The 23230-nt window shown below is 51.2% G+C and overlaps 1 protein-coding gene and 1 long non-coding RNA gene across 3 annotated transcripts; both read right to left on the bottom strand.

Moving 5' to 3' along the window:
- Nucleotides 1–612: 612 nt before the first annotated feature.
- ZNF304 (zinc finger protein 304) lies at nt 613–6794 on the bottom strand. The gene is made up of 3 exons (XM_032847644.1): nt 6609–6794; nt 4444–4570; nt 613–2658 (listed from the first exon to the last, which is right to left on the bottom strand). Exons 1-3 carry the CDS (start codon nt 6621–6623, stop codon nt 839–841), a joined length of 1962 nt encoding a protein of 653 aa, XP_032703535.1. The 5' UTR covers nt 6624–6794; the 3' UTR covers nt 613–838.
- A 9395-nt stretch (nt 6795–16189) lies between these two features.
- LOC116861182 lies at nt 16190–21954 on the bottom strand. 2 transcript variants are annotated; one of them, XR_004381424.1, is made up of 4 exons: nt 21532–21954; nt 20627–20753; nt 19500–19620; nt 16190–18882 (listed from the first exon to the last, which is right to left on the bottom strand). It is a non-coding gene; the product is annotated as an uncharacterized LOC116861182 (long non-coding RNA). The 2 variants fall into 2 exon arrangements; XR_004381423.1 differs by having other exon boundaries at nt 16190–19620; nt 21532–21949.
- Between the last annotated feature and the right edge of the window lie 1276 nt (nt 21955–23230).

Raw genomic sequence — 23230 nt, 5'->3', positions numbered from 1 at the left:
CTTCCAGACCATACACTGAGGCACACAAAGTGCTTTGCTTTTTTCTACCAAGCCTTGGGCACAATACAAATTAGGCTAACTAGACTGAGATCTGTTCTCTGCCATCCTGCTAACCCTTCTGAGGCACATGAAGTTGGTGCAGACAAGAGGCGCTCTTCCCTTCACGGTGGAAGAACCCAACTTTTGCATAATCCACTACACACAGCGAACAGACCCCACCACACACACAACTGTAAAGACTGCCACAGCAGGCCTGTGTCACTGCACAGATCAGACCAGCATGGGGCAAGCAGTTCTAAAGTTGGGTGACTTAGAAGAAGACAAATGAGTTCATGGTGGTTACATTTACAGTCAACCTTGTTCATGAAGAGAAATCTTGTCTGGAAATCCCAGCAGACTCCAATTCAGATCCTTCTGGCCAGAGCAGGATCATGTCCACTCAGAATCCAGTTATGGGGGAGAAAGTGAGGGCCTCACTGGTCTCAGAACACTCATGATTCCCTCCAGAGAACAGGAGTGACTGACAACACACTGTGGGACCTTGGACAGCTGGGAGCAATTAGATGGCTTCCGCCACAGGCACTGGTGGTGACAGAACTGTGTCAAGATGGTTCGGAAAGTGCAAAGCACCTCATGAAAGCTTCCCATCTATGCGGTACTGACTGGGACTGTCCCCATGATACCTGTACGAATGGATGAGGCTCACCGGCTGGCTGCTGGTTCCCTCACAAAGGGTACTTGCCGATATCTTCTCTGGTGTGAATCCTATCAGGTCGAACAAGGAGATGGAACATTTTCTACATTCATAAGGCCTTTCTCTATTGTGAGCTTTCTGGAACTAAACAAGTTTAAGAGATGTAGCTAAAGGACCACCAAAACTGCTGCACTCATGAGACTTTTCTCCAGTGTGAACTTTCTGGTGCCGAACAAGATGGGAACTTCTACTGTAGGCTTTCCCACATTCGCTGCACACGTACGGCTTTTCCCCAGTGTGAACCCGCTGATGTAGAATGAGGCTAGAGTTTCGGCTAAAGAATTTCCCACATTCGCTGCATTCATAAGGTCTTGCTCCAGTGTGAACCTTCTTGTGCTGAACAAGGTGGGAGCTACTGATGTAGGCCTTCCCGCATTCACTGCACACATAAGGCCTTGCGCCGGTGTGAACTCTCTGGTGTAGAATGAGGCTGGAATTGTGGCTAAAGCATTTTCCGCATTCACTGCACTCATAAGGCTTCGCTCCAGTGTGAATTCTCTGGTGTACAATAAGGTTGGAGCTATGGCTAAAAAATTTCCCACATTCACCACACTCGTAAGGCCTTTCTCCAGTGTGGATTTTCTGGTGTTGCACAAGAGTGTCTTTACGGCTGAAGGCTTTCCCACACTCGCTGCACTCGTAAGGCCTTGCGCCAGTGTGAATTATCTGGTGCTGAACAAGAGTGTCTTTGCAGCTGAAAGCTTTCCCACATTTGCTGCACACGTAAGACCTTGCTCCTGTGTGCACCCTCCGATGTTTAATGAGGCTCGAGTTATGGCTAAAGAACTTTCCACATTCAATGCACTCATAAGGCCTTGCCCCAGTGTGAATCCGCCAGTGCTCAATAAGGTGGGAGCTCTGGCTAAAGAATTTCCCACATTCGCTGCACTCGTAAGGTCTCTCTCCCGTGTGAAATCTCTGGTGTTGCACGAGTGTGTCTTTGCGGCTGAAGGCTTTTCCACACTCACTGCACTTATAAGGCCTTTCGCCAGTGTGAATTCTCTGGTGTTGAACAAGGTGGGAACTTCTGCTGTAGGCCTTTCCACACTCACTGCAGTCGTAAGACCTTTCTCCAGTGTGAACTCTCTGGTGCTGAACAAGTGTGTCTTTCCGGCTGAAGGCTTTCCCGCACTCACTGCATGTGTAATGTCTTTTTCCAGCATGAAATTTCTGGTGCATTTTTAAGTGAGACGAGTGAATGAAACCCTTCCCACACTCTTTACACACATGTGGTATTTCTCCACTGTGAACTTTCCTGTGATTAAGTGCTGATTTCTCCTTGGACAGATCCCCACATGGTGGGCATCTACAGGGTCTTACTTCAGTACGAATTAGCTGGTTGTCACGGAGAGTAAAGGTATTCAGGAAGCCCTTTGCACTGTCAGTGCAACTGAAAAGCACCAGTCCATCCTGGTCTCCCTGGTGTGGGCCAAGACTGGTGCTGTGTGGGAAAGTTGCCATGAACTTGGTCCTGTTGTGTGGAATCATCCCACTGCCAGTGGTCTGGCAATGGAAGAGACCAGAGCTGTCCAGCAAGCCCATCCCTTCCTCCTTGCAAGTAAGGGGTCTCCATAACATGTGGGCTGCACAGTTCTTCCCGTGTGAGGCCCCACCAGCATCCGCTCTGAAGAGATCCTCTTCACTGTATCGCTTGTGGTGCTGGTGAAAGTCTGCACTGAACAAGAATCCTCTTCCACATGGGCCACATGTGTACAGTCTCTGCAAGGGCTGTGATCCCTGGTGTTCAGCCAAGTGCAAGATGTCTTTTAAGAGTGGGTCACACACCTCACATGGGTGGGCTTTCTGGATAAATGCCCCCGACTCAGGAGTCCCGAGCTGCGACACTCCCACAGAAATGCTCTGCTCAGAAAGAGTCTCCTCATTATCTGTTTCACGCCAACAACCTGAAAGCAAGAAGATGCTGGTGAGGTACACACTGACTTTGGTGGACAGCAGCAGCCCCCTCACTTATGTGTGTGTGAAATGCCGAAGAATGAGAGCACTGGCTTGCTGGTGGGACCAAGGAGCCAGGATCAGGGTGAGGAAAGGCCCACTGGAAGTCCTAGGCCTCTGAAGGTCACAGTAAGGAGAATAGGTGGGTAGAGACAACGGCGGTACGTGGTACAGCACACAGAGGAGGGGAGTCCGGCTCACTCCTCCAGGGAGTAGGGCCTTGGCCGCCAGTGCCAGCTGAGCTCTGCACAGAAGGACATGTCCAGGCCCAGGAAAATGTGACTGTGAATAAGCAGCTGGTTCTTAAGGACTATGTAAGGATCGCTGCACAACACCTTGCACATGAAGTAGCCGGCACGGCACAGCAGAGAAGAATGAATGAGACACAGAAGCCAGAGAAGGGAGGAAAGAGTCAAGAGATGGAAGACAGAAGAGAATTACAAGTGGACAGTGCGCCAAGAATGGGGAAGAAAAAGCAGAAATGGGGTATCGCTATAGGCCTTGGCAAAAAAAAAAACAAAAACAAAAACCATTGGTGAACACAAAGTAGGCTGAACGCATGATCTGAACCCAGCACTAACGCGCCACTCCTCCAGCTCCCATTCCGCTGGGCCGGGCCCCTCTGGGTCTCTCCCTGCGGCTAGAGTGATGTCAGACACACAGGGCTTTCTGACCCCCTCCAACTGGGCCACTACATGGGATGTAAAGTTGTCAAGAAAACACAGGGCAGATGAATGGTCCAGGAAGACCCCCACACAGAGAAGAAAATTCAGTGTTAAAGAACAGAACCTCAAAGCAGAACAGCCCGAGACACTCATGAGCAATGACCATGACAGTTTCTGTAACGCCTGGAGTGCTCAGGCCCCAGGAATGTCGACTACGTGACGAGGGCCAGCAGCTGGGACACCGAGGCACCATGGATCCCGACAGTTACGCGGCCAGGGAGTGCACAAGCCACGCCGAACCTGCTGAATGGACCAAAAACGCCGCAAGCCCCAAACCCACTCCTGCCAGACTTTGGGCAGAAAGTGCTGGATCTGCTCCGCAAGCGAGGGGACACTGTACACATCCCAGCCCTGGCACGCACAGCCCTCCCTACTCTGGGAACCAAAGAAGGGAAGGAGAAGAGTCACTGAGCTGGCTCTAGGGAACAGGGAATAACCAAACCCGGGGACACTGGAGGGAACAAGAGGACCTGTGGAAGGCAGCCTCTAAGATGGCCCCGAGAATGTCCACCTCCCGCTCTGCTGCCCTTGTGTAAGCCTCTTCCTCTGTCTGTAGGCGGGACTGCCTGACCCTCTCTAAGGACAATGGGATGACACTTTGAAGGTCAGGTTAGAAAAAGGCCAGATTCCATCCTGGCCATTCGCTCTGACTCACTAGCTCAGAGGGAAGGCAGCCTCCCTGTTAGGAGCTACACTACAGAAAGGCCAACATGACAAGGAACTGAGGCCACTGGTCGAGCCAGAGAGGAACTAATTCCCACAGTGCAACAAGCCACAAGAAACTAAATCACAAACAACCACATGACTAGATTTGTAAGTGGATTCTTCCTGACTGGCCTTCAGATGAGAACATGGCCCCGGCTGACAGCTTGACTGAAACGCCATGAGTCTAGCAAAAAGTGCCCAGATGAGTTGTGACCAGGTTCCCGATACTCAACGAATGTTTACTGTTTTAAGCCAGTAAATTTTGGGGTTATTTGCCATATACCAATAGACAAAGCAGGGACTTACCCAGCGAGGCCACAAGTGCGAAGTTCTCCAGCATCACATCACGATACAGGAGTCTCTGGGCTTCCTCAAGGAGCTCCCACTCCTCCCGGGAGAAGTACACGAACACATCCTCAAAGGTCACACAGCCCTGTCATGAAGGGGGACAGGTAAGCCCACAGGCAGCAGGGGCCCCCAGTCGATCCACTCACACAACCACCCCTGGCGCCTCTCCTCTCGGCTCCCACCACAGATGAGATAGCAGGCTTTGGCGCCACGAGTGCCTGCTCTCCCCTCCTCTCTGATCACTGCGAGCTGCCCAGAGCCAGGCAGGTGGGCAGACAGATACCGTGTAAGCTGTGGGTCTGCCGGGAAGGGCACCAACTCTCTGGCTGGCCAGTTCTCCTGCTGTCCTCCAGACTATGCCTCCCAGACACAACCTTAAGGCCATCTGTTCACACTTCTCCCAACACGTACACCATTCTTTGAACCACCCCTTCTTCCCAGCTGGAACCACCATCACGACCACCAGCCTTCTGGCCCACAACATAAGCACCTACAGGGCACAACCCCGGGGAGAGTGCTCTTGTATCTTTGTGACAGGCACCACTGTCACCCAGTGCCTAAGCAAGAGACCCAGTCCTTGGTCCCAAGTTTCAACTTTCTTGTTATTAACTGCACTGCTGCCATGACCTAGAGATACTCCCTCCTAAATGTAACCCACAGCTCCACCCCCTTCCACCCTACTGGCCACCACCTTTCCAACTTCTGCAACCAGTACCTCTGCCAGTACGAAAAACCTGCATCCAGCCCAATGTGTCAATGAAGGAATCTCTGGGACTTCTCAAACTAAACATGAGAAAAACCTACCTCCCAACAGAACCCCAGACAATTACTCCTGCTCCTAGCTTCCCTATCTCAGGTGATGACATTTCCATCACTCAACCAGTAAGGAAAACAAAACAAAACAAAAAACAGACAACCCCCCACCAAGGGTCACCCACAAGTCATCCCTTTCTCTCATTCACCCTTCACACCAGAAAATCTGGTTACCCTGCTTACAAAACAGATACAAAATCCACCAACGTGTCTCCCCTCCTCAGCCACCTCTCTGGGCCAGTGACCATCAACACTCACAGACTGCTGTGGTAGGTGCCCCCTCACACCCACCGCTCTGTTCTCAGCCAGAGAGCAGCCGAAGGAGGTCCATTAAAATCTGAGTCAGGTCACCTCTCTCTACTGCTCCAAATCTCCCATGCCTTTCAGCACCCTCAGAATGAGGCCCAGCTCCTCAGCCTGCCATGCCTGCCTGCCTCCTGACCCTACTCCCAAGAGACAACTAAGATCTGCAGTTCCTTGAGGACACCCAACTCAATCTTACCTCCCAGCATTTGCACAACGCTGTTCTGGGCCCAATACGCCCCTCAGTCCTCATCCAATCGGCTGCCATAAGTAGGAACGTCTCTACATAATATTCAGCCTGGATTCAGATCGCTGGGCTAGAAATGACCGCCCCGCCCCCGGCTTCGGGTGCCCAGACGCCAACGCAGACAGAGGCAAAAGTAAAGAGTGCTGAAGTATCATTACATCTCATCAGAACGCCTAATGGGCCCTACTTTAAAAGTAGATACCAAACTCCTACACCTCCCTAAGCTCCACTGCCCCCACTCTGGTCCACCCACCATTAACATTCACCAGGTCTACTGAGGTAAGCTCCACTCTGGTCTTCCTGCCCAGACCAATGTCCCCCCACTTTCCACTCTGCAGCCAGACGGAGTCTGTTAACACCTGAGCCAGGCCACCTCCGTCTTTGCTCCGAATCTTCCATGGCTCCCACTACCATCAGAATGTAAGCCGAGCTCTTCGGGTGGCCATTCCAGGCCCGACGCCTGACCACCCGCTGTGTGTCCTCACCAGATGTCACAGTGACCTCCGGTTCCTGGGACACTCCGAATTCATCCCCACCCCAAATATTTGTGCCAGCTGGCTCCCGCACCGTGGAAACCCTGGAACAGCTCATCCCATCCACGCGGGCACCAGGGACCCCGCCACATACCTGCCGGAAGTGACCGCCCTTCGCCGCCTTCACGCTCGACAGCAGGGAGCGCTGAGGGCAAAGCGAGGAAGGTCCTTGAACACGCCACCCCCTACATCCGAGTCGGTGAGGGCCTGAGGAACCCTCTGCTCACCTGAGCCCCGTCCATCAGCGCCAGGGCCCGCCACCGGATCCCGCGAACAGAACCAGGTCGCGAGAAGAGGGCAAACCGAGCAGGCCCTGCGGGCTCAGCCAGAACCCCGGAGCTCCACTAGGCGGGGAGACCTCGGGCCGCCCTCCGAGCCCGTCGCCCCTGAGTGAAGGTGCGCCCAGACTTAGGGCGCCGCGACCGGGGACGTACGGGGACAGAGCGCGGACGCGAAGGCCTCGGGAAGGGCGCAGCCCCAGGGGACACTTCCGCGCAAGGCAGCCGGTCCCACGACGGCGCTCATGGAGGGCAACAAAGGCGCGTATTATCGTCCTTCCTTCCTCGGTTCCGAAGAGCCGCGTGGGAAGCGGACCCGCCCGGGTCCCGGAGCCTTTACCACCGGGGCGGAGAGTGCCGGCACAAGCAAAAGACGTCACGATGGCGGCGCCGGAAGTCCCTCCTCAGCCGCGCCGGGAGGCGGGCAACGCCTCTTTTCCGGGCCGTCATCGGCGCTGCGTCGATGCGGCGAGCACAGATTTCTGGGTAATGTAGTTGGTACCTTGCACCACCGAGGCAGTGGGCCTCTTCCGGTTTTTTCCTGGCAGCTGCAAAGACGCCCAGAGGAGAAAGACAAGAGAGAAATACTGTCCAGTAGTAAGCAAGCTCCTCTTAAGGGGGACGAAGCCACCTACTCAGAGATCTCCTGCACGCGGTCCAGTCTTTAATCCTGGGGGACCTGCTTCACCTCTCTGAGCTTTGGGGACTGAGGTTTAAATTGAATAATGAAAATGCCTCGCTTGTGGGGCCTTTGTGTAGGATCATTAAATGTTCCCTAATTCGTTGATCCCCAAATGTAAGCCCCCGACAGGCAGTATCATCATCACCTGTGAACTTAATGAAAATCAGAGTTCTCTGACCCAACCTACACCTTCCGACACAGTAGACCCTGGGGGCGGGGCCCTGGCTTAAGCTTGAGAACGCGAACTCTCTTGAAACAAGTCGTGACCCAGCACCTGGGTGGCTCAGTCGGTTAAGCTAAGCATCCGTCTTCAGCTCACATCATGATCCCAGGGTTCTGGGATCCAGCCCCGCACTGGGCTCTCTGCTCCGTGGAGAGCCTGCTTCTCCCTCTGCCTGCTGCTCCGCCTGCTTGTGCTCTTTCTCTGTGTCAAATAAATAAAATCTTTTAAAAAGGGGGCGCCTGGGTGGCTCAGTAGGTTAAAGCCTCTGCCTTCAGCTCAGGTCATGATTCCAGGGTCCTGGGATCCAGCCCCGCATCGGGCTCTCTGCTCAGCAGGGAGCCTGCTTCCTCCTCTCTCTCTGCCTCTCTGCCTACTTGTAATCTCTGCCTGTCAAATAAAATAAATAAAATCTTAAAAAAAAAGTCATGACTACCCCTCACCCCCCCAAATTTAATAACTAAAATGGGAAAATGGTACAACCTACATCGTGGGAAATGAGATGATAAGTGCTTAACACAGGGCCTAGGGCTAAATGCGTACAAGCTGTTATTGTTGTTATTCATCGTCATCACAAAGTTCTCACATACACTGCTGTAGGAGGATGTCAGGGACCCCTCTTAGCAGGGGCATAGCATCATAGTAGCATCATAGGTGATGGTTAGAATTTTTGCATAAAACATATGCGTATACCTTTAGGTGTATGTAATTTTTTAAAAGGCACCATGGGGCTCCTGGGTGGCTCAATTAGTTGAGCGACTGCCTTCAACTCAGGTCATGATCCCGGGGTCGTGGGATCGAGCCCGGTGTCCGGTTCCCTGCTCACTGGAGGGCCTGCTCCTCCCTTTCCCTCTTCCTGCTGCTCTGCCAACTTGTACTCTCCCTCTGTCTCTCTGTAAAATAAAAACCTTTAAAAAAAAAAAAAAAGGACACTATGTACAAGAAGGTTTCATAATGCACAGGTAGGCCTATTGTTCAACACATTCTTACAGGCCATATAATGCAAAACATAGGACTATCAAGACTAATTGCTCTTGGCCTTAAGTGGGTATGGAATTAACATGGTTTCATATCATGGACTTAAAAACAAATCAGTTGTTTCACTAAAGAGATCAGTTTATTCTAGAATAGCAGAGAACTGAAATTCAGGACAGATAAGCTATGACAAAAACCACAGACTAGGGCACCTGGGTGGCTCAGTGCCTTAAAGCCCCTGCCTTCAGCTCAGGTCATGATCTCAGGGTCCTGGGATCGAGTACCGCATCGGGCTCTCTGCTTGGCGGGGAGCCTGCTTCCCCCCTCTCTGCCTGCCTCTCTCCCATTTTGTGATCTCTCTCTCTGTCAAATGAATAAATAAAATCTTTAAAAGAAATCCACAGCAAAGAAAAGCACACTGATTCCATTCATACAGATTTCAAAATCAAGCATAAAATGTATTTATTATTAGTGATACATATGCAAGGTGTCCAACTATGAATTTAAAAGAATTAGTAAATCAAACTTCCTGGACAAAGGATTCCTCTGAGGAGTAGAATGGGATGTGTAATCTGTGAGGTTCATAACGAAATTCGTCTTGCTTATGCTCTTTTTTATGCTGTGGGCTGTGCACTGGTATTTATCTATCTTTTTTTCTACATGTGTAATTTCGAGAAGATAAAATGGACACACCTTAAGTGTGTGGCTTGACAAGTATTTGCCTGTCAACACACGTATAAACCGCACCCACACAAAACCACAGGGCGCTCTCGGCAGCCCCGCACAAAGATGACCATAACTGTCCTTTCTCACCACATATTAGGTGCATCTGTTTTTTGACCTTTCTACAAAGGTCACGGCACATACTACTTTATCTCTGACGGGTATTACTGCCACTCACTGTCTTTTTCTAGGAGATGCACCCGCACTGTAGCGTGAAGCAGTAGTTTTCGTTGCTGAGTTTTCCTCCAGTTTGTGGCATGTAATTTGTTCAGGCATGTCCCTATCGAGAGCTATGTGCGTGGTGTCAGGGTCTTGGTTATCATCAATAAAGTTGCTTATAAACCGATAATCCTACAGTTCACCCTCGAACAACACAAGGGCTGGGTGTGCCGACCTAAAGTTAAAAATCCATGTATAACCTCTGACTCTTCCAAAACTTAACTAGTAATAGTCTACTATTGAGCAAACTGAGAAAATAAACAGTTGATTAACATATTTGGTGACCTCCCGTATCCTTACAATAAAGTAAGCTAGAGAAAAGAAAATGCTACAAAGAAAATCATGAGGGAGGTGCCTGGGTGGCTCAGTTAGTTAAGTGTCAGCCTTTGGGGACGCCTGGGTGGCTCAGTTGGTTAAGCGGCTGCCTTCGGCTCAGGTCATGATCCCAGCGTCCTGGGATCAAGTCCCACATTGGGTTCCTTGCTCGGCAGGGAGCCTGCTTCTCCCTCTGCCTCTGCCTGCCTCTCTGTCTGCCTGTGCTCGCTCACTCTCTCTCCCTCTGTCTCTGACAAATAAATAAATAAAATCTTAAAAAAAAAAAAAGTGTGAGCCTTTGGCTCAGGGCATGATTTCGGGGTCCTGGGTGGGGCACCCTGCTCAGTGGGGAGTCTGCTTCCCCCTTTGCCTCTGCCCCTCCACTCCCTGCTTGTGCTCTCTCCCAAATAAAATATTAAAAAAGAGAAAACTATAAAGAGAAAATATATTCACAGTACTGTATTTTTTTTAAAAATCCACATTTAATGGACCCATGCAGTTCAAATGCGGGTTGTTCAAGGATCAACTGTGTATATTTTGAAGGACAAATGCCCTCATTTCTATTGGGCATACACACAGAACTGGATTTGCTTGGTTGCAGTATATAAATATGTTGAAATTTTATACAAATCTTGACACATCAGAGTTTAAGCCAAAATGAATGAGAGCATTCTTCAAGAATCAGCTGGCTATGCGAAGCTGACAGCAGAGACCACTGTCTGTGTTACCATCTGTAAGTTGCGTGGTGCACATCCTTTGTGTTGGTGAAGTGTGTAATGAACTTCTGTAATCCCATGCATTCTTCTTCTCTGGAGCAGATGTTCCACATTTACCTGCACACTCTTGTGGATACAGATCTGCTCATCCGCATTAGGGGATTTCATTGTGAGTGTGTGTCTGTGTGAGTGCATGAGATCCTGGGTGTGCGCCTCTCTCTGGATGGCTCTATCTATCCATATACAATCATTTGTACACGTGTGTCTGTCACTGCGACTGTATCCATTAGTTTACCCTTGGCTATGTACCTGTCTCTGTTGACCTTGTGTTCTCGTGTCCGGGACTTCCTTTCTGTGGATGTTTGCATAGTCCTTCTGCATGTGTCCCAGCGTGAACCTGCGTATCTGCAGGTATGCATTTGTGCCAATGGGTCCATCTGCCTGCTAGCCACAGGGAGCACTGTTCTGGAAGCACTGGTCGTGACGCATGTGGGACTTGTACCTGGGTGTCCTTCTATGTCTGTGTCTGTCTTGTGGGTGCACGCATCTTCAGTTAATAGAAAAAACACCAGTGCCCAACTCCCGGGTCTGTGTCCTGGTGGGTATCCCTGTGTGCATCTGCATAGAACTTTGTATCTTGTGTGTATGTCTCTGGGTGTGCATGTCTACCAACACATTTGTGGTGGTTCTCTGTGATGGTGTTGTAGGGTCTGTTCCCAGACTCTGTGTGCTCCATGGTGTGTCTGAGTGTGCTCTGCCTGCATCTCCCTCTGGGTGCTCCTTACCAGCTGCTCAAAGGGGACCCAGGTCCCTTGCTCTGCCACAGCCCAGTCACCTCTAAGGGGATGCTCTGGGTGCCACTAGGGCTTCACCAGCAATGGGGCACCCTGGAACAATGTCCCCACTGGCATCTCTGGGCCCTCGGCTTGTCCCAACTCAGAAGTCACCTCCTCCAGGAGGCCTCCCCGACCAGCCTCTAGGGTGGGCTGGTCCCCAGGCCCTGGGCACAGCTCTCTCCACCCTAAACTTCCACCTTCTCTAATGCACAGGATCCTCAAGTGTGCAGAGTTTTGTGTGTGATGCGCCCGCTTCCTAATGCTACGTGGGGCTAATTTCTGTTTGTAGGATGGGTGGAAATTTGCCATGATTGGAAAGGAAAGGGAGAGCTCAGGGGGGTCCTGGAGGCCAGGTCTGGCATAAGTAGCTGGCCTGGCACTCGGTTAAACTCTGGGATTCTCCTGTCGGACATAAACAAGTTCACAGAACACCAACTTCAGTCAAGGCCACTCAGTGACCATGACAGACTGAGACAAAGACAAAACCATCCCATCATCACGTCAGAGCACAGACAAAACCAAGAATTCTGTGTGAACAATGGAAATGACCAGGTATCAACCCCTCTCCTTGGTGACCTAAGTGACAGCTGCTGCTGGAGTGACACTTCCATCCCTGCTTTGTAGAATAAACATTTCAGGATATCCCATCATAGGATCAACCCCGCCTCCTGGTAATGTCCAGTTCCAACCAAATCTCTTCCTTCCTCCCTTCCTCTTTTTTTTTAGCGCGCGCGCGCGCGAGAGAGAGAGAGAGAGAGAGAGAGAGCGCGCGCGCGCAGGCACACAGCAGGGAGCAGCAGGTAGAGGGAGAGGCAGACTCCCTGCTGAGTGGGGAGCCCGACGTGGGAGTCAATCCCAGGACCCTGAGATCATGAGCAGAACCGAAGGCAGGTTCCCAATCAACTGAGCCACCCAGGTGCCCCCCAAATTTCTACTTTCTTAAACCCTCCTACAAGTCACTGAGCACAAGCGCAGAGCCTGGAAGACACCCTGACACCCTGAGTGTTGCCCATCTCCGGGAGCGCCATATCCCCTGCAGTGCAGCAACACGTCACTCTGTCACTCTGGTCCGCGACGGGCGTCAGGTGCACTTTCAGTGCCAAAGGGCACTGGCGCCAACCACACCTAGACCCGAACAAGGCTCCGGATTCTAGCCTTGCTCGCCCAGCTGTTCACCAGTACCTCCTGCCAGTCGGCTGGTAGAAACCTCAAAACCAGTGAGCGGAAACGCCAGTTCCTCATCCCGCCCTGCCCCGCTCAGCCGTGCCCACCTTAGCCACAGGGACTGCGCCCTGGTTTCCACCGCAGGCCACGCTCGCCGCCCCGGGACCCTGACACTTGGCAGACGCTCCCAACTCCAGCCCCGCCTGGGCGTCGCGCGCTTCCAGGGGCAGCTCTGCTTTCTGTGTTTCAGTTCAATGTCCAGCTTCCCATTTTATGCAAAAACAGGGAACTCCAGGGGCGAGGGACAGGACGAGTCCTGTGGCCGCGGACCGGCGCCGGGCAGACAGGCTGGAATCCCGACGCCTCCAAGCTCTCGGCTGCTAGGCCTCCCCGCCCCCCTCCCGGTCCTCGGGGCCTTACGTTCCACCCTTCCCTCCCACTCCCGGCGTTCCAGACACGCGGTGTCAAAGCGAGTATCCCTTTTTGTGAGCTGGAGGCCAGGGCTCCGGGGGCCCCCAGGCAGTGAGGGAAGGGTTCTTCGCGCAGCGTATCTCCAGCCCTCGCAGACCCAAGCGCTCCGCGGTCCGCGTGGCCACAGCCTCGGGTCTGTGCGGCGGTTGGAGGAGGAGCGTGCCCTCGAGGGGCAGCTTTCTCTCCCACGTGACAGGAAGCAATACACGGGGTCGTTCACGACTGGAAGTGTCGTGACGGCAGAGAACCAGGAAGTGCGGTAGCGGCTATAGAGCGGGTCCGCCCGCAGCCGGCGGCGACACAGCGCCCGCGCTCACTGACCCGGTGTTGAGCAGCGCTCATAGTAAGCAATTCTATTTATATTAAAAACTGCAGATTTCCTTAACAATTTTATTTATTTATCTGACAGAGACAGAGATCACAAGTAGGCAGAGAGGCAGGCAGAGAGAGAGACAGAGGGAAGCAAGCTCGCCGCCGAGCAGAGAGCCCTATGCGGGACTCGATCCGAGGACCCTGAGATCATGACCTGAGCTGAAGGCAGAAGCTTTAACCACTGAGCCACCCAGGCACCCATAAAATTGCAGATGTTTTTATCATGAGGGAACAATGATCACCTCATATAGTTCAGCATTTGTCCTCAAAGACCTTCCCAAGGAAGGTGATATTCCCAAATGCCCCGCCTGATGAGAGCACAAAGGAAGTCTGTCCACCGGCCACTGTGAAAGTATGTGCACCTGCACGAATTCCGCTTCCTCTGGTGAATTCCGGTCACCTTTCTTTATAACAACGCTGGACACATTCTCATAAGATTAAACAATGTGATTCCTTATCCGTGTTTGTTTTTTCAGTTTATCATGAATTTAAGTGGAATGTGTGTTTTACTGTTTGTTTTAGCCCTAATTTGACCCCCAGAAAACTACTGAGGTGGACTTGGAGAAGACCCTCAAGGGATTTAAGAAAGTGAAAAACCCAGTCGGAGGAAAAGTTTGACTCATCTGGGAAGACTGCACAGCTATCACCATCCTGTTTGAGAGAAAATAAAGAAAACGCAGATCTGGATCAAGGAAAAGTGAGCAGAATGACACAAAGACAAGGCTTGCTTTTTTAATCGAACACTTCTCTCACCGCTCTTACTCAACGTAGCACTGGCATCCTAGCTGGAGCAACTAGGCAAGACAAATTAAAAGGTACCCAAATTGAAAAGAACGAACAAAAACTGCTGTTTTACTTATATATTTTTACTTTACTATATATTTTAAATTTAATTTAATATATATAATAATTATATATATAATTTAATATATTTTTTACTTATATATATTTACTTATATATTCTTATAAACTGAAAATCCAAAGACTTAACTGTTGGATCTCAGTGAATTCAGTAAAGTCGCAGGATATGAAACCTATTACACACAAATCAGCTGCATTTGCACACACTAACAATGAAACATCTGGGGAAAGAAAAAACTATCTCATTCAAAATAGCATCAGAAACAGCAAAATACCTAGGAATGAATTTAACCAAGGAAGTGAAAGATCTGTATAATGAAAAATGTAAAATTCTGGTGGAAGAAGTGAGACACAAACAAATGGAAGGATACATTGCATTCACAGGCTGAAAGTAATAATGTCAAAATACCCATGCCATGCACAGCTGTCTGCAGATTAAACACAATCCCTATCAAAATGCCAATGGCACTTTTCACAGGAATAGAAGAAACAGAAATGCAAGGCCCCTAACAACCAAAACAACCAGGAGAAAGAACAGGTAGTATCACATTTCCTGATTTCGACTATACTACAAAGTTATAGTAACCAAAACAGTATAGTACTGGCTAAAAATAGACACAGACCAATGGAACAGAATAAAGAGACAGAATTAAAACCTCACATACACAGTTACCCAGTATTTGATGAGAGCCAAGGACATCAAACGGGGGAAAGTCTCTCCAGTGAATGGTGTTGGAAAACTGTATAACCCATGCAGAGAAACAAAACCGGATTGCTACCTTACAGCACTCACAAACATTAACTCAAAACAGATCGAGCACTTAAACACAGACCTGATGCTATAAAACTTCTAGAAGAAAACAAGGCAAGTTCTAAGACAATGGCTTTTTGGACAGGACATCAAAGGTACAAACAAAAGAAAAAAATCAACAAGTGGGACTACATCAAACTTAAAAGCTTCTGCATTGCAAAAGAAATAATTAAGAAAAATGAAAAAACCTATGGAATAGGAGAGAATATTTGCAAACCATGTTACCAGATAAGGGGTTAATATTCAAAATTTTATAAAGAACTCATACACGTCAAAAACAACAACAACAAAAATCTGGTTAAACCAGGGGCAGACAAACTCCCCAGACATCTTAAAGACATCCAAATGGCCAACAGGTACACGAAGAGGTCCTCAGTACCACTAACCATCAGGGCAATGCAAACCAAAACCACAGTGAGAGATCACCTCACACTTGTCAGAATGGCTAGTATCAAGATGAAAGAAATGTCACCAAAGATGTGGAGAAAAAGGAACATTTGTGCATGGTTGGTGGGACTGTTAACTGGTCCGGTCATTTTTGAGAATAGTATGGAGGTTCTTTGAAAACTTAAAATAGGGGCAACCCTCTCGGGTCCCCTCCCTCCTTGGGAGATTTGTACTATCACTTTGCTATTGCTCAATAAGCCTTGCTTTGCTGCCCACCAAAAAAAATTTTTAAATAAAGAAAAGGGCTCCTGGGTGGCTCAGTGGGTTAAAAAGCCTCTGCCCTCGGCTCAGGTCATGATCCCAGTGTCCTGGGATTGAGCCCCACATCGGGCTCTCTGCTCCGCGGGGAGCCTGCTTCCTCCTCTCTCTCTCTGCCTGCCTCTCTCTGCCTACTTGTGATCTCTGTCAAATTAATAAATAAAATCTTTAAAAAAAAATTAAAAACAGAACCACCATATGGTCCAATAATTCCGCTTCTGGGTATATAGATGGCTAAAGGAAATGAAAACAGGATCTCAGAGGTATCCGCACTCCAGGTTTATTGTAGCATCGTACACAAGAGACACGATGTGGTAACAACTGAAGTGTCTATCAAGGGAGAAGACACGGTATATACACAATGGACTATTATTCAGTCACGAGAGAAAAGGAAATGCTGTCATTTGTGACAATACAGATGGCCCTTAAGGAAATTATGCTAAGTGAGGTAAGTCAAACGCAGAAAGACAAATACTATATATTTTTATATGTGGAATCTTAAAAGAAAAACAAAAAACCAAACTCAAATTTGAGAGTGCAATGATGGTTACCAAAGGCTTGGGGGGGGGAATGTTGTTTAAGGGTATCTACTTGCAACTGGTAGATAAATAAATCCTGAAGATCTAATACACAGCACGGGGAAGAAAAGGAACAAAACTATTACAAACATTGAACTGGACAAGAGACTAGATCTTAACTGTTCCTACCATGAGGAACACCGGATACCACGAGGATATAGGTGCTAGTGCTACAGTGGCAATCATACTAGAGTGTAAATTCATCAGCGCAATGCTGTACACCTTAAACTCACACAGGGTTATATGTCAATCATATCTCAATGAAGAAAAAATTAGTGAATGAATAACTGAAGCCTTAAATGGTCTTAAAATGGTGCAGAAAATGTACCCATTCATATCTACGAACTTAGCTCCTTAGATATGAAATGACTTTAGGTGACAATATTTTTAGTGTTCTAACTTCTTTTAAATTTTGAGTGCTTCATCAATCGACTTCACATTTATCACAAAGACTTATGACCCTGACTGGCTAAGTCAGTGTTTTTTTAACAAAGAAGGATTTGGGTAAATACCCGCAGAGGCTGTCAAGTGCCCAGCTCTCCTGACACAGAATGGAAGTGACTGCGTAGGCCGGTTGAAGGGATGAGGCCCCCTCGCGCCCACCTGCCACCTCAAACAGAAACAACTGAAAACAAACTGTTATGGGTTTGCCGGGGACACCGGAAAGAAACCAAGAAAGTAGTCCTTCTTCTGTCACGTCTACTTCTTTCCTTCCTCCTCTCTTATGCCTTTTGTCTTTTTTAAATAATCTTCCATGATTGCTTCTCAGCACATACTAAGACTGAGTGCTAGCTGAAGGTTTTGTTAACTGCACCATAACCACGAGTTTCCTCTCCTTTTTCCACTAGTTTTCTCCTTTCTCATTTGGAGAGTAAGGTCCTAGCAAAATCAACTTCCAACAGGACCCTTTGGAAGACAGTAAGTGACGATCTGCTTTGGAAGATTTTCTCACAACGATGACACTTACAGGGTTTCTCTTTGGTATAACTTCTCAGCTGCCGAGTGAGATGTTTCCTCCGGCAAACATTTTCCTCAGGAGTTATATTCTCCCCAGTATGAGTTCTCAGGTGTTGACTGAGCTAAGTCCACCTGCAAAAGGCCTTCCCACATCTCTTCCACTCACAGGGTTTCTACCCAGTAAGAACACTTCAGGGGCAGGTGAGGGATGAATGAAGGTGGAGAGTGTGTCCACAGTCACTGTATCCACGAGGTTTTCCCCACTGTGACTCCTCGTGCCGAGCTAGGGAAGAGCGGTCACAAAAGGCTCTCTGATCTTTACACTCAAAGGATTTCCCCCAGCGCAGATGCTCTTAATGCCAGGAATAAAAATGGTGAATGAAGGCCTTCCCACCTCACTGCCCTCAAGCCTTCTCTCCTGGGGAAACCCTTACATGAGGAGTGAGAAAACAGCAGACACAAAAAGCTTAGCCCATATATTCTGTACTTGAAGAGACTCTCTCTCAGGTGCGGGAAGTTATTTTGGACAAAAGCAGAGCCATCCCACAGTTTCCCGTATTCCTTGCATTCACAAGGCCTCTCCCAGTGTTAGTCAGCTGTGCTGCAGGAGGTCTGACCTGCAGCTGGAGGCCTTCCCACACTTGGAAGTACTCCCCTGGCTTCACTCAGTGCAAATCCTCCCATGCTGACCTAGGCCTGCCCTCTCAAGAAAGGCTTTCTCACATTCACCGTGGTCACAGGCTTCCCTTCAGCATGATCTGCTGATGTCGAACAACCACGCCAATATTTGTTAAACATCCACTTGTACGAGTTCTGCCCATAGACCACGGAAGCTTTCTGTGGGGTGAGTGGTTCACAGAAAGCACTCCCCTCCCCGAGAGACTCACTCCCATGAAAGTGTTGAAGGCAGATTAGCAGTTCCCATACCCATGTGCTCAGAGCTCACCTTCCTGGGAGGACTCTCCTTGTGGGAAAGTGTCCCAGGCTCTGGAGCCTTTCCTGCATCTCCAATGGCCCCTGTTGTTCCCAGGTTCACCACAGCCAAGAGTCCCTTGAGATGCTCTGAGTCAACCAACCCATGAGCGAGGTTGCCTCCTAACAAGTGGAAGGCTTTATGGTCTCAGATTATGATCTCTTACCTAAAGGAAATCTGATATGCAAAAGGCCTCCCCACACTCAGGGCCCCCGTGTGGTTTCTCCCCACTGCAAGGGGCCTGCAGCTGGTAAGTCCAGAGCTGACCACAAAGTTCTTCCAACCCTCCCTGCAAGTAAAGGCCGTCTCCAACACCTGGGATCTGTAGATCTTCACAAATCAGGCCTGGCTCCTTTCCTTTCTGAAGAAATTCTCTCCACTCTGCGGCCTCTGCATCTGGTCAAGGTTTATACTACCACAGGAGTCTCTCCCACAGTGATGCACATGGCGGTGTTTGGGTGCTGCTCAGATGGTGTTCCCTGTGGCTCAGCCGGGTGCAAAGATGTCTTTCAAGACCGGGTCACACATGTCACAGGGATGAGCCTTTTGGATGGAAGGACCTGCCTTGGGAGTTCCCATCTGTGACACTCACAGAAACACCCTGCTCAGAAGGTGCAGCCTCACCCCTCACACCACGCCATCAACCTGAAGAAAGATAAAGGTGGGGAAGTGCATGTTTAATGGGTGGCAAGTGGCAGGCCATGACACATGCATGTCTGATACAACCAGGAACGAGTCCATGGGACAGCCGAACGTGGGAGCTAGCGTCAGGATCAGGAAGGGAAGGTTGCAGGCCTCTACAGGTCAGGGAATGACAGAGACCTCACAGGAAAAGGGTACAAGGACAGAGTACAGTACGAGGAGGGGCAGGGTCTCCAAATCACTCCTCTGGCCAATGATCTCCCAGCAAGGCCTTGTGGTAGATGAGTGCTGTGCAAAAGGGTCTGTCCAGGGCCAGAAAAATCTGGCTGGAATGGAATACTTCGTTTTCAAGGAAAATTGAAGGATGTGAGCACAACTCATGACAGTGTTAAATGAAACCCAATGCTGCAGAGTACCGAGAGAAGATGGGGGGCAGAGGGAAGGGACTAACTACCTGAGATCAGAGTACAAATGACAGTGGGCAGAGCATCCAGATGGGGAAGGAAAAGGAGGGAGGTCAGCCATAGGTACCAGCGTCCGAATACCAGGAGACACAGCACGGGCTGCTGGTATAATGTGAAGCCAGCCCCAATGCGACCATTCCCTCGGCTTCCACTCACCAGGTCCAGCCTCCTCCAAGTCTTCTTTGCTGTAGCTGGAGCTGTGTTTACCTTCTCAGGCACCCTGGGCTCCCCTCCGGCTCCATCTGGGTAACTACGTGGGACCTGGAAACAGCAAGTCCTAAAGGGAAAGAAGAGCCGCTGAGTGGCTGGCAGCACCCCAGGGCAACGTTCTCCAAAAAGAAGATTAAATATTTAAAAAAGAATCTTGGAAAAGTGTCTTGCAGGAACAGCTCACTGTTCTTCACGAGGAATGATCATGTCAGTGCCTGCAATTCCTGGCACAGTCATGCCCCAGGAAAAGTCAATTAGAAGAATGGGTAAGAATGTAGGCAGAGAGAAGGTGTTGGGACACCCAGTCGAGGTGTGGCCAGGCCATATGGGATCCGCTGGGCAGACCGCAAGACTCCTGACCCCCAAACTCTTCGTTTGAAAGCTTTGGGACAGGAGAGATTGGGGCTGCAGCAGAACATGAGCCAGTGCCCACTGCCCAGCCCCTGGACCCACACCACCTACCCCAGGGAGCCAAGGAAAATGGTCGGTTGTGCCATGACAGTACTGTAAGACTGAGAGCTGCCCTTTGGAAAGAAAGGGAAGAACAAAACTCAGCCCAAGAAACTGGTAATCATACTATCCCCTGCTGACCATGTTCTTGAATATGGGCTGAACTGAAAACTCCTTTTTAATGAAAAGAATATGGCAAAAATGATAGGATGTCACTTCTGAGAACAGACTACGAAAACACCAGCCTCTACGTTGGGTGCTGTCTCTTGCTCGTGCTCCTGGAAATCAGCTACCTTGTTGTGATCTGCTTATGGAGAAGACCCATGGCAAGAGCCTGAGGGAAGGCTCTGGCCAAAAGCCAGCAAGCAAATGACTAGTTAGTCCAACAGCCTCCTGCTCAAGTGCGTGACCTTGAAAAGAGATTGACCTCCAGCTGAGCCTTCTGATGAGAGAGCAAACTTGGACAGCTTGACTCAAGGTTATGAAAGACCTCGAGCTAAAGGTACCCGAATAAGATATGCCTGATTCTTGACCCAGAGACTGTGAGACGGTGTTTGTCTTCACTCCACTAAGCTTTGGGATAATTTGTCATGTAGCAACAGGTAACTAAAGCAGGGACTTACCCAGCGAGGACACAAGTGCGAAGTTCTCCAGCATCACATCACGATACAGGAGTCTCTGGGCTTCCTCAAGGAGCTCCCACTCCTCCCGGGAGAAGTACACGAACACATCCTCGAAGGTCACACAGCCCTGTCACGAAGGGGGACAGTTGAGCCCACAGGCAGCAGGGACCCCCAGTCGATCCACTCACACAACCACCCCTGGTGCCTCTCCTCTCGGCCTCCCACCTCAGACAAGATAGCAGGCTTTGGTGCCACCAGTGCCTGCTCTCCCCTCCTGTCTCTCTGATCACTGCGAGCCGCCCAGAGCCAGGCAGGTGGGCAGACAGATACCGTGTAAGCTGTGGGTCTGCCGGGAAGGGCACCAACTCTCTGGCCGTCCTCCAGACCATGCCTCCCAGACACAACCACACTGGGCTTCGCCTTCTCCCGGAAGCTCTCAGCACTAGGGCCTTAATGCTCTCAGTTCGCATCCTACCGAGCCTCCACTCTGTGGCCAGGGGAAGCTGCTGAGAGAAATCTATGTCAAACCACCTTGGTCCTCAGCTCCAGACTTTCAGAAGAAAGGCCCAGCGTGCGGGGCTGCCCTTCCCCTGCCCTCTGTTCCCGTCGGACCCACTGCAGACCCTGCTCTCTCCCAGCTCAATCTCGCTCCCAGTACTGGCCCATGCCCGCGCTCGTGCCTCCGTCCCCCTTCCGAGTGTTACTCCACCGGCCGCGGGCAACGGGAACGTCCCCACGTTATCTCACCTGCGCCAGAAGCGACCTCCCCCAGGGCCTCCACGGCCGAGAAAATGCGAGATTAAATCGAACCCCGCCCCCCCACCGGCCATGAGGAGGGGCGGCGCCCGTGAGGGTGAGACACGGAGGAGGGCGTGGGGGGCAGGCCGGGACGACGCTCCGCTCACCTGCGCGGGATTCATTCGTGCTGCCGCCCCTGACACGCCAGGGGTCCTGGTGGGCTGAGCAGGGCCCGAGAGGCGGGAGACCAGGTGGGTCCCGAGGGCTCAGCTTGGGCGGGGTCGGCCAAAGCCAGTGTGGCGTGTGGCGGCCCGAACCGCGCTCTAAGATGCTGTGAGAGGCTCACGGGGGCCGGGCCGCCACCTCCCGGGGCCTGGGCGACGGAGCGCGGGGACCTCGGAGGAGGAGCGGCGCCGGCGGCGCCCGTCCCACAGGTGGGCCACAGTCTCGGGGAGAGGGGGCGGACGCCGGGCGTCACGGCTGGCCCAGGGCGCGGAGGCGGTCCCGCCGCGTCACTCCCCCGCCCGGCGCGGCCTGGAGTGCCCCGGCGCGCGCTCCCGTCCACGCGGTCGTGGCGCGACCAGCCGCCGCTCAGTCAGGGATGCGCCCCTGCGGCGCGGCCGGAAGTCCCGCCCCTCGCGCAGGAAGCGTCCCCGGGCGGTCTGCGGCGGGGCGCTCGGGGCGGAAGCCCATAGCCCATGTTTCTGGTTACTGTGCATTAGGGACGGGTGCAGTCCTCGGGACTACGACGGGGCCAGCGGGGGAACAGAGCCCAGGCTCCCCGGTGCAGAGAAGCGTCCGCACTCCCGCAGGCGAGGGGCGAAGGCCCCCCCGAAGCCAGGCGGGGCGGGAGCGGAGGTCGTCTGCGGCCAGCGCGCCCCGGTGCGCGTGAGACTGTGGGTGGGCGCAGCGGGTCGAAGGGCCCCGCTTCCGGTCCCAGGTTGGGAACCCGGGCTCTGCGTGATTCGGACGGGAACGAAGTCCCTCGCGGGATTTAACGTGCCCCTCACGCGGTTAGTTCCCGTTAGGTCACTCGCTGTTAGCTGTACCATGCCAGGCTGCGGGAGGCCAAGTCGCGCTGGCTCTTTGCGGGATCCTGGGCATTGTTGATCTAACAAAATACGACGACTTCTTGACCGGAAAGTAGCCTCACAGGTATTGATTAAAAATTTCACATAAAGCACAGATTTGAACTATTTGATTTATTTAGTTGTTTCTTAAACAGCGTGGCAGGAGAGCGTCTTAAACTACAGAGAGGCAAGCTGCCCAACACAGGCGTTACGACAGGCCCCAGGACTCAGATCTTGGCTCATCAAGGCAAGCGGACAGTGGAACTGACGGGACCCGTCGTCTAGTTCACAGTAGCCCGGCCCTGCGTCTCCCCTCTGACCTTCGTCCTGCCCTTCTGACTGCTTAGGGCAAATAAGTGATCATGAAGCTCGGAGGCTTTCCGTCATGATGCTCTGTCTTTATCAAAACACTGTCACCGGGCGCCTGGGTGGCTCAGGTCATGACCCCGGAGCCCTGGGATGGAGTCCCGCGTCGGGCTCCCAGCTCCACAGGGAGTCTGCTTCTCCCTCTGACCTTCTCCTCTCTCATGCTCTTTCTCAAATTAGTAAATAAAAATCTTAAAAAACAAAAACAGGGGCGCCTGGGTGGCTCAGTGGGTTAAAGCCTCTGCCTTCGGCTCAGGTCGTGATCCCAGGGTCCTGGGATCGAGCCCCGCATCGGGCTCTCTGCTCGGCGGGGAGCCTGCTTCCTCCTCTCTCTCTGCCTGCTTCTCTGCCTACTTGTGATCTCTCTGTCAGGTGAATGGATAAAATCTTAAAAAACAAAAACAAAAAAACACTGTCACCGTCAGCCCAC

The sequence above is a fragment of the Lontra canadensis genome, unplaced genomic scaffold (genome assembly GCF_010015895.1).
Source record: "Lontra canadensis isolate GAN:19392208 unplaced genomic scaffold, GSC_riverotter_1.0 scaffold191, whole genome shotgun sequence".
NCBI classification, from domain to species: Eukaryota; Metazoa; Chordata; class Mammalia; order Carnivora; family Mustelidae; genus Lontra; species Lontra canadensis.
This window is presented reverse-complemented; position numbering and strand designations above follow the sequence as displayed.

Coding starts and splice junctions, on each gene's coding strand:
- ZNF304 (XM_032847644.1), bottom strand. Junction 2,659..4,443: donor CGCACTTGTGGCCTCGCTGG/GTAAGTCCCTGC, acceptor TCTTGCTTTCAG/GTTGTTGGCGTGAAACAGAT.